Below are 11,623 nucleotides of genomic sequence, written 5' to 3'. Positions count from 1 at the left end.
CCCACCTAAATAATTAGCTAATGATAGCACCACTATATTTATAGGTAGCATAGGCGTGTAACAATGTATTTATTTTTGTCGTTTGTTCTTCTCCTCTTCTGTTGGCTTCCTTTCTTTCTGTCCCCCATAACCCCTTCCTTCTCGCTGCTTTCTCCTAATAAATAAAACATAATGAAAAAAAAAGGAAACTCGATGAAGACGAACACATTTTGAAATGACTAAAATATGACTAAGAACACTAAGAAGTATTTTGGTCCAAAACACTAAGATGACAAAGGGCTGCCAAAAATAGTCTCCTGCCCTATAAAGGGTTAAATGTTGGATTGCCCTGCTTAAATTAGGACGTATGTCCACTTAATTTGAGGGTTCCTGTTTAGAATGGGGCCATCACATTTTAGTAAGCATTTGTAGTTGTTAAATTTGCAGTTATTTGAACCACAAAATATAGTTCAGCCCTCCCAGTGATTGCAGAAGGCATGGATCGAAGAGTTGCACTACGGCTCTGTGCTCGCTTGCCTTTGTCTGCTCCGTATGTGAGGGGAGTGGGCTAGGGAGGGCTACGGGAGCGAGAGAGCGGGTAAGCCACTAGCCCAGAAACCTGGAAATCAACGTAAACTTAGCTCGGAACACGCAAGAAATGTCTACTTTGACATAGCGATATGCTCGGGGTCGCTCGACAACGCACCGCGCCGTGGGTGTAGGCGTCACGAGCGGGTCGTTTCTGGACAACACTCGCGACGATCGGTCTCCAGAAAACAACAACAGTGGTAAAAGGGGGGAAAAAGACGTGGATTACACACAGCAGTGTCAATAAAACAACAACAATTTGCGAAGGTGAGCACCAAGGAAGGAAATAGTATTCAGACGTGATATTCTGTTTTGGTGCGTTCAACATGTGCTTTCTCGGTGTGAACTTTAAGCTCGGGAAACAATGACGACGTAACGAAGAGAGAGAAGTCATCAAGTGTCTCGGACCTGCTTAGCTGGGCTATTCCTGCTTTCGAACGAATGCGAGGGAAAGCTAACGCGTGCTAGTTAGCTTGGGGGCTAACGGCGTTCTGCTCAACTTTTGCGCTTGTTCCCCGGGAGCCCAAACACTGACGGAGTGTTCTAAGAAAAGAGGGGAAGGGCGGGCTCCCTTCTGGACTTTTCCCCCTCTACATTCCCCCACGGAACCATGGCAGCGGAGGTGAGCAGCGAGGAGACCGCCTCGGTCACAACGGGGACAGGCGGAGGAGGCCCGGAGACGGCCCCTTTCCCTGTCTATGCCAGGTCAACCAGACCGAGAGTGTCGGATTTGGGAGCGGTGCCGGTCCTCCGCCAACACTCCAACACATCACCGGACTCTCTCCCGGACATGAGTCTGATTTATCCCATGTCGAGTGGGGATGTCAGTGGAGCAGCCCTGTGCACAGCAGGGAGTGGCGGAGGTGGACATTCGCTTTTCCAAGGAACAAGCTCAGGGAACGTGGGCGGCATGTGCGGCTCTCCCACATCGGAGGCACCGGCCTGTCGGATTTCGCCTACATCGGACGGGGTGACCGAGTTCCCCCCACTACCTCCCCCTCCTCTTCCCCCTCCAGGATGTGGCGGTACGGTGGATGAAAGCGACCTCCAAGATGGACCGGAGTACGAGGAGGAAGAGGTAGCCTTCCCCCTCTCTGCACCGCCTACAAACCAGTGAGTACAACAATTACAGTTACGGTTGTCAAAAGTGTCGATACAAGTGATGCACGATAATACATTTATCAACCGATAACCGATAATTTCCTCCTCGTGCTAGCCGATAACCTGTAAGGTCAAGCCGATAATTCTCATAAAATATATATGTAACATTTTAAAGTATTCACAACAGCAAATATTACTGTGCAGAAATAAAATTTATTGCTCTTTTTTCCCCCCAACATCAAACAAGTAGTGAATTCCAACATCTAAGTAATGACAGATTGCCTGACATTGTGTAATGGTTAACTTTTGGCAACAATTACTTACAGAGTAAATACCTAAGTTGCACAAAAACACCTTTAAAAGTAAACCATTCCTTTTTTTTTTTTTTTTTTTTTTAAAACCTGTCCTGTTCAGCTGTTTGACACAGAGAATGGAAGTGTAAGTGCCCGGATTCTGAACAGTTTTAATGTTTCACATGGAGAGTCTGACATACTCCCATTGTGATAATTCAAAATACCTTTTTATTATGACAAAGCAGCGAACAGGAAGGGATTATGGGGGGACAGAAGAAAAGAAATACAAGAGAAGAAAGAAAAGAAACACATACACAAACAACAACAAGAAATACATTGAACATCTAAACTACTTACTAATATGCTGGTGCTATCGTCAGCGAGATGTATTTCCGGTTTACACCATGTGGGGGCCTGTAAACCATTAAGTAAACCATTCCTAACATATGTAACATTACTACACTGCAATAACACACTTCCTTAAAACTATTCTAATTTATTGGAAAGAAGTGAAATTATCTGCCAGCGCTTCGTTTATTTCACTCAGATTTCTTGAAATATGAAAAATAGCTAGCTGAAAATTAGCTTAACAGCCTTATTTTAAGCAATAAATTATTATCTTTAATCCTAAAAAAACTTGTGTGTCAGAAATGTTCTTTATTTAAGAATAGGTATGATTCAAAACATTTGAAAGCAAATTTTCCTTGATTTAGGTGCAAAAGGACCAATTTTTAATGGAATGGAAAATGAATGAAAAAAATCAATGAACGATCTGAATAGTGCTGCAACAATTAATCGATTAACTCGAGTATTCGATTAGAAAAAAAGATTCGAATTAAATTTGGCTGCTTCGAGTATTCGTTTAATTAAAGTGGCGTTGTAATGGTTTACTTTGAAAGTGTTTGCATTTAGTTTTATTGATTAGGGCTGGTACACTGCCCTCTGGTCTGCCTCATTTCGCATGGGTGAATCCAGCTACTACCTGTTAAGACCAACATGAGCAAATTTTTTTTTTTTTGCGCTAACGTTTCTTTTTTTTTTTTTTTTTTTTTTAAATGAATTGTGCACCGCGCCAGGCCCCAGTCAGGCCGTGGTGCTTAATGAGTTGAACCGGAGATGAGTGGCGGCGGCGCTGCTGTCAAAAGCGTCTCTGATCGCCACAAGCCTCGTAACTTAGCCTAGTTTATGTTTGTTTACATTAGCTTCAGCCTACGCGCTAGCAGCAGCCTCATATTCGTTCCAAAAATCTTTGTGATGCAGCTTTAAATGGCTGATCAGTTTAGTATTGTTGAATGAGGACGCTTTCTTTCCGCCTCGTGGAACTTTTGCAGTGCATGTATTGCAGATGGTGAAAGCATCCTTTGTTTCACACACAAAAAAATCAACCCCACGCTGGTGACAGAGCCGCCATGATATCCAAGTGCCTCAACCATGTTGTGTAACGCGTCACTCATGCGACAGGGGCTTCTGAGGGAGGAAGGGTTGAGGCGGCGGCGCAGAATTAGTAACGCGTCACAGTGTTTCCCACCAATGAACGCCACAGTCTCGTTTGCCCCCCCGCCGAGAAAAAAAAAAAATCAGATGCGTCAGTCAGCCGATTACACAGCTGTAGCCCACTCCACTCTACTACGCGCGCGAGCGAGAGCGCGCGCGTGCGTGCACACACACACACACAGACACACGCGCCAACAGGTCGCGCTCATAGACGGGACTACTAGCCTGGTACACCAGACTCATAGCTGTGCTATGCAGGCATGAAAATCTCTCACCTTTCGGCGAAATTCGCCGTTTTGAAGTCAAAAAGGGCGACCTACGTGAATTGCGTAGATCCGAGGAGAAATTATTTTTGGGAGGGGGGGGGGGTCGGGAGGTTTTATTTAATTATTATTGTTATTATCATCATGTGATTAACTTAGTACGTAAACTGAGCACTTAAGAAATCGGTTCTTTAAAAAAGTGACACTTGGACAGTCAGCAAATCCTTCTAGATGCTTCGCTGATGAGAACCAATCATCGGCCCAAGCTGCGTTGCATTATTCCAGACGCGCGCACTCCCTACGTGAACATGGAGTGCCCGGAGAGCCTTTGGTTGCATTGCAAAGCTGCGAAAACAAAAAGCAAATCTCAAATTTATTTTTGCAATCAAAAACAATTTTTTTTATTGAAGTGACTTTTTGGGGATTAAAAGTATATACTGTATTTTGATTGAAGCAACTTTGTTTTTAGATTGAATAATAAAAACACAAATCTACCTCCATTGTTATTGAGAGAGAAAGAAATTAAGAAAGCTTTAAAACTAAAAGCCACCGGGGAGTCTGTTTTTTTGTTTTTTTAAATATTTATATTTCATTACATAGACATGCCTCGTAGGGAAGGGAGATTGAGGGATAAAAAAAGGAGTTAGATGAGGCTGCTAAAGGCAGTGGATACCTCATCAGCTGGTGAATAGCAGACCTGGTAAGAACAAGTTTGCAAGGATAGTCAGGTATTAAATACAATTATAAACACAATTACAATGTTATTTTTCTATAAGATTTTATGTCATTGCTTTATTAATCATTAGGTGCTAGAGTTGTTAAGTATGGATAATAATGAAATAATAGTTTTGAGAAAACTGAGCTGTTGGTGGCTCAGTGACCATCTGATGTGGTTTGTTCTCAGATAAACAATTTGAGGAAGGAAGTTTTGATGCAGAGGTTGAAGGAAGAAAAGAGGCAGACTGACTGATTCTCAGCCAGAAAGTGTTGATGACAGTTTTGATTTCTATTCACTGTTGCCCCCTCCCAATTAAAGTATGTCACAGTCGCAGCCAATTATTATCTAAAGCTGGTTAAAATTGAAGTTATGTTGTTTTAAGGTGTATTAAATACTTGTTCATGTGCCCCTTTTGATCTACGAGCACCCGCCCCTCCACCGGTCTCTGCACGGCCCTGCTGAAACACAGTGTGGGTCGACAGAGCTCAATATTTTGTTGGGGTGTACAGTGTACTGGAACATATTTCCTCCACACCCTTCTCACCTTTTTAACCCCTGACCCATTTTCATGCCTGGCTATGAGAGTATGAGTCTGGCCACCATTAAGCAGAAAAAAAATTCCAGGGCGGAGGCAGCCACAGCAAATAGACAGCGGAGCGGGCCAATCAGCGACGGGCTGACGCGACGTCGGTTAAGCAACAAGAAACTAGCGAGAGACATTTCAACATATTCAACATGGCTAGCGCGAGACAGACTGTTGGTTTTAGCGACTCGATGTGTTTTTGGTCATGTAAAACCGAATTTACCGCGGATTGGAACATATTGCCGCTGAGTCTGGTGTACCAGGCTACGGGACCACTGTCTGCTACATTCTGCTGCATTTGGCGCGATCCGGCGACACCGCATACAGCAATTTATATTACATTCAGTGGTCTCAAAATGCCCTAAAGAGATACACCAAGCTTGAAAATGTACACACACACCCTACCCCGAGGGTCAGAGACCCTCCCACCACAGTCTCCTAAAATCCTGTGGGAAACACTGCGTCACTCATGAGACAGTGGCTTCAGAAGGAGGAGGGGTTGAGGAGGCGGCGGTGCAGAATTGGACAAAACTGTTTCGATTACGGACATTTGGAGTCTCAATCAAGTATATAATTATCAGATTGCGTTATCGGTTGAATTTTTGAAAAAAATCTGGATTATCTGTGTGATGTCATAATTGCCATTATCGGCTAATAATTATCGGTAACCGATATTATCGTGCATCTTTAGTCGGTACTACAATATTGTACCCGGAAAAATAATAATACTTATTTATTTATTTATTTATTTATTTTGCCAGACATTTGTTGTCATTGTAGAGATGTCCCTGATCCGATCACGTGATCGGAATCGGGTGAAAAAGATCGTGTTTTTAAATTGTATTCATTTATTTTTAAGTACATTGGTACTTCTACATACGAAGTTAATTAATTCCATGACCTTGTTTGTAAGTTGAAATGGTTGCATGTTGAGCTGGATTTTCCCATAAGAATACATTATAATCCCATTAATTTGTTACACAGCCTGAAAACCTACACTAAATCCTTAATAAATGCTGCTGATACAATTCGCCTATAGCAGTTACACAGAGCAAAACGAATAAATTACGAATGAAAATCATACTAATAATAATAATACCTGTAGTATTGTAACGAACGGGGTTCTAATGTAGCAGATGTGTTTTGCGTGGTGTACCTGAAAGAAAGCACCACGTGGCTGACTTGACAGAGTGAGGGAGGGAGGACTTTTTACTTTGTTCAGCTGGGGCTGAAAAAAAGAAAAAATTAACAAGGTATCTGATCGGTACTATGTATCAGCAGATCCTTAAAATCAGTTGACTCTGACTTGGGTGCAAAAATATGAGATCGGGACAACTGTACTTGATAGTAATGGAGGATGTTTTTGCATTTTTCATAACTCATTGGCTGCCATTTACGGCGCTAGTGAGGCTGCCACCCTTCCAGTTCACATGGATTGGACGTATACCATTGCTAATCTAATTCGTGGGAGGGTGCTTCTTGGTCTGGGGAAGAATACATTTTATTGAATGTTTGTTCATTCGCTGCCAGGCCCTCCCACTTCAAATGGATTGAAAGTCTAACACAATCAATCCCAGCCAATGAGTTAAATTAGTGCTTATAATTATAAAAAAAAAAAAAAAAATACTAACTGCTTGAAATATGTGAAAATATGTAGTTTGTCGCCTCATTTTTGAGGAATTAAAACATCTGAGAATGTACGAATGCCCCATCTTTTATCCTTTGCGCCGGAATCATACAGAATTTCAAATAGACCCAAATCTAATAATTGACAAAATACTTTACTTTTCATGTTCAGGAATTGCAAAATAATCCAATGTTGTAAATTTGCTTTTGTCGACATTTAGTTGATAGTGAATTGATTCAGGAGATTTGCTTAATAGTTATTGAATTGTGGTGAGGCGTTTTGTGATGCAATTATCAATATTTTTATCCTCCCCGGCTTCTACTTGGTATTACTTTACTCTTATGCTTAAGAGTAGCATGTTTGACAATGAAGTACTTTAGTCACACTTAATGAGTTCGAAGTTTATCATGTGAGAAAGCATCATCCCATTCATTTTAAGCGTCATGACCATTTGCTTACAGTCCCCAATAGGGGTGAGAACCTCTCGGTACCTCGCGATACAATACGATACGATTTGAGATACAAGGCTCACGATAGCGATGATATCACGATATGACGATACAACAATTATCGATACATGGGTCAGGACATCATTCTAGAATATTCTACAAAACAACTAACAAACAGAAAAAGAACCTATATTCATCCTCTCCTGTGAATGAGTTTATCAGTAGTAGACGTCCAATCCGTTTGAATTGGGAGGGATGGCGGTGGATTGGACGTTTATGGCCGTCAGTGGCAGTCAATGCCAGGCAATTAGTTAATTTTAAGCATTTCATGTCATTTTTTCCTGTTGATTTTCGGCATTTACGGGTCACTTTGGGGACATTTACAGCTCTCTTCCTGTTGATTTGGGGTTTCTGAGAATAGGAAATGACACAAAATCAACAGGAAGTACCGTAATTTCTCGAATATAAGGCGCACCCTTGTATAACGCTCACCCCAAATTTACTTGTAAAATCTAGGGAAAATGATTGTACCCATGTATAACGCGAACCCTAATTTTAGCACCAATAAATAGAAGAATACAAGAAAACAGAGCTCATGTACAGTTACAGAAATGTCATTTTACTGACTGGTGAAACACAGCACAAGCATAGCACATTGATAGTTCAAAACATTATCGTAAACTAACAATATGTACGGTAATAATATGATTTGACAACTTCTCCAATTTACCAGAATCCAGGAGAAAACAAAACAGACGTGGCTTTCCTTTTACAGGCTGCTGTATAACTTGCTCGTTTCATCATGATGAATAAATTTTTCTTCCATGGATAGATACGGTAAAAGTGAGGCTAGAAGTCGGAAAACCGAAAGCGCGCATCGCTGTAGACTGACAAGAGGAACTATTGTTATTTGGGTTTGAGTTTCCCGAGGGACAGGTATAGTTGACGGACACAGAAAGTCTGTGTTGTGTTACATTTGTTATGGTCCGAGTTGAGTAGCTGCAATAAACGTTGTCTCAAATGAGTTCAAGAAACTAAATTCTGTGCTTTATGAAGAAGGAAAAAAGCTGAATTTAACACAGACGAAATCATTCGACCAATCAGAGTGAAGTATTCCTGTGTAACGAGTTATAACAGAAATCACCGGCGGAACTTATGTTGGCACATTGTATAGTTCCCGGGGGGAGGTATTTTGTTGAGGGAACAGCCGGAAAGATAATTATATTCCGCGGGTTGCATGTGAGACAGACATTGCTACCATACAGTATTTTGTTGCAGCCTAAATGTCAATAAAGCAACACGGATTAGCTCCGTTGTTTGATACTCCGCCTCCGACTCCTTCCCTAGCTCGTCACGACCGAAACAAAATGGTGACGTCACGTACCGTAATGGTCGGAAACGGATCGCCACATACGTTTCTTCCACACAACTTGGCCGTGTCAATAAAATAAAACTGGGCTCTATCTATATATACATATATATATATATATATATATATTTTTTTTTTGTCTCCATCCCTGTACCCGTTTATAATGCGCATCATGATTTTACAAGTTGATTTTGGGGAAAAAAGTACGCGTTATATTCAGGAAATTATGGTAATCTTCAAATGCTCAAAAATGAACAGGAAGTGACTTATAAACCCACAAAAGACTGGCTGTGAATGCTCTAGTTTCAGAGCCATTGATGGCGCTAGACATCTAATCCAGTCAAAATGAGGTGGATATCTACAGCCATCAATGGAAGCCAGTGAGCTAATGTCGACACTATGCTGATGCAAGATTTTGGTGGGACCATATCGATAACCTTGTTGGCTACAAAGCATCGCGATAAATCACCGTTTCGATATATTGTCACGCCCCTAGTGTCAAGTGTCGCCAGTGGCAGCCAATGAGTTTACAGTATATAGCCACTGTTCATGTGGACAATTTTTGTCGAATGGGAAATTTTGGCAGCAGCGTGTTAGTTCCCTTGTTAAACAGTGACATCTTTTTAAAATGGTAAAGCAATTCTTGGCGGGAGCATATCAATAATCTACTGGGATGCAAAGTATCCCAATATTTCACCATATCGATATATTGTCACACTCCTAAAACCTACAGTGTTCAATTACCCTGAGCAACATATTCAAATACCCCACGAGAATAAGAAAACTCAACACATGAAAGCTTTCAACTTAGACGTGACAACTGCTAAGCTTCATGCTGTGCGATAATCAGCAGAGAACCAGAAACGGTAGTCGAAAGCCGACCAAGAAAATAAAAGTAGACACGTCTACCAATTGAATGAACTGTTATATGTGCATATTAAATAGTAAAGAATGATACTCTAGTTTTGTTTTTGATAGACTTTTACACCACAAACATTTTCTTATCTAATCGACAGGGAAATGTAGGGTGGGATCCGAAATAAGCGCTGAATCGAGCGCATCAAATCTTAAGGATGTATCGGCGTTATATCGTCATTTTAACCTTCTACAACTGAAATTAGGAAGTGTCTCTGACTCTGCTCTAATACCATCAAAGTGCAGGTGTGAGTAATTTTGAAAAGCTTAAAAGATAACGTTGACGACAATGTGCAGATCATTCATAAAACTGAATTATGGTACTATTACAAGTTACAAGCATCCTTAAAATCACTGGTGTTGTCATCTTCCCATGACGTCACATAGAGACTGACCAGAACTAAGGGGAGCGAGCAAATATTACATAAACGAGCACGCTGCAGCATAAAACTATTTAAGACAATTCTAGAGAAAAGCAAAATGCTCTGCTGGCTTCTTCAAGGCAAAAATCTCTTCTCTGTGTATATATCCTCAACTAAAAACCTCTAGTACCATATTACAACAAACACAAACACACATTTCATGTAAAAGTCAAGTACTTGCGGAGAACCTGGTTAATGGTTTGACTAATGTAAATGGTGCATCATTCATTTAAAAAAATAACACCCAAAGTGAGCAGCTCCCTGTTTGTTTTTAGGTCAAAATAAGAAGTCTCTGTGATTACCTTTACTATCACGCGAGATGTGACAATAAATCGAAAAGGTGATGTATTGCGATACTTTGTAGCCCAAAAGGTTATAGATATGCTCCCACCAAGAATCGATAAATCATTTTAAAAAGGTGTCACTTTAAATTATTTAAAAAAAAAAAAAAGAACCAACAGGCTGGTACCAAAATCTTCCATGATAATAATGTTTACGTTGGCTCATTGGCTGCCATTGATAGCGCTAGACATCCATTTATTTCTTTTTGACTGGAGTGGACATTTTGCGCCGTCAATGACATTGAAACAAGAGCATTCACAGCCAGTCTTGTGGGATTTACAGGTCACTTCCTGTTCATTTTAGGGCATTTACAGGTTACTTCTTCTTGGTTTTGAGCCATGTTCTATTCATTTGGGGACATTCTCGAGTCACTTCCTGTTCAGTAACCCCAAATCAACGAGTGTGACCTGTAAATGCCCAAAATCAAAGGGAAATGACCTGTAAATGCCCCCAAATCAACAGGAAGTGATGAAAAATCAACAGGAAATAACGTGAATGGCCCCAAAATGAACTCATCGCCTGGCATTGGCAGCCACCGACGGCCATAGACGTCCAATCCATTTTAAGTGGGAGGGATGGCAGATTAGCTGCCACCCTCCCAGTTGAAACGGATTGAAAGTCAACTACTCATAAACCAGTGGTTCTCAACCTTGCTATAGATACAGAACCCCACAAGTTTCACATGTGGAATCAATGAACCCTTCAGTATTGGATAATAAAGCATGTTTTTCAAATTCAAAACCAATATATCTAAGCTAGTAGAGGCGTGCGAAATTTCTGATTCTTAGATTAATCGCGATTCGACCATGGAAGATTCGAGAACGATTCACAAACATTCAAATTCCGATTATTGAATTATACTAGTTAAAATGGAAATAAAACACAGTCAGCGCGGTCTTTTGGACGCAATGAGGAACGGACCGAGAATAAATATCATGTTCGACTCATGCCGCTAGATTAAAAAAAAAAACAGTAATACGTGACTGCGGCCGTCAGCCGCTACAAACAGCGCCTAGTTGCTACAAACATACGGCAAAATACGGCTATGGTAGATATCACATATATCTAGAACTAGATGTGAAATGACAGACGACGGCCGTGTTAGAACATGTATTAAGAACTAGATGCGAAATGACAGACTTTCCTGCGCTAGCAAACAGGCGCCATCTTAAAGCAGTAGACTTCTCTTGAAGGCTCTGTTGTAGCGAACCTAATTACTTATCTAAAAAACCCTTAAATCGGCAAAATCTTGTCTTGACTCTTTCTTTAAATGATAAAACAGTTTTAAAACTGTAGAAAGTAGACAAAAGGGAAATTAAGGAATAACGGGAGCAATTTTAACAACTTTAACGGTTGATTGACAACATTAAATTGAATTAATTAAATTGAATGTAGTTTAAAGCTGCTGATACAGAATGGGGACTTGAGTATTTTATTTACTGTTTTCTAACTTGACACTAAAGTAGTAGTTTGGTTTAGC

General features: G+C 40.7%; 1 protein-coding gene across 2 annotated transcripts in view; it reads left to right on the top strand.

Annotated features, from left to right (window-relative positions):
* The first annotated feature begins 539 nt into the window (after window positions 1-539).
* rasa1a (RAS p21 protein activator (GTPase activating protein) 1a) overlaps window positions 540-11,623 on the top strand; it is a 61,242-nt gene continuing 50,158 nt past the window's right edge. Inside the window, exons 1-2 of one of the 2 annotated variants that reach the window (XM_057831021.1) lie at window positions 540-834; window positions 921-1,680. In XM_057831021.1, the coding sequence (XP_057687004.1) occupies window positions 1,178-1,680 (503 nt within the window). In that variant the 5' untranslated portion in view covers window positions 540-834; window positions 921-1,177. Of the gene's footprint in view, window positions 1,681-11,623 lie in introns of both variants that reach the window. The other variant, XM_057831022.1, reaches the window with a different exon arrangement.

This window comes from Corythoichthys intestinalis, chromosome 3 (genome assembly GCF_030265065.1).
Source record: "Corythoichthys intestinalis isolate RoL2023-P3 chromosome 3, ASM3026506v1, whole genome shotgun sequence".
Classification (NCBI taxonomy): domain Eukaryota; kingdom Metazoa; phylum Chordata; class Actinopteri; order Syngnathiformes; family Syngnathidae; genus Corythoichthys; species Corythoichthys intestinalis.
Note: the sequence above shows the minus strand (reverse complement) of the source record. Positions and strands in the feature narration are given on the sequence as shown.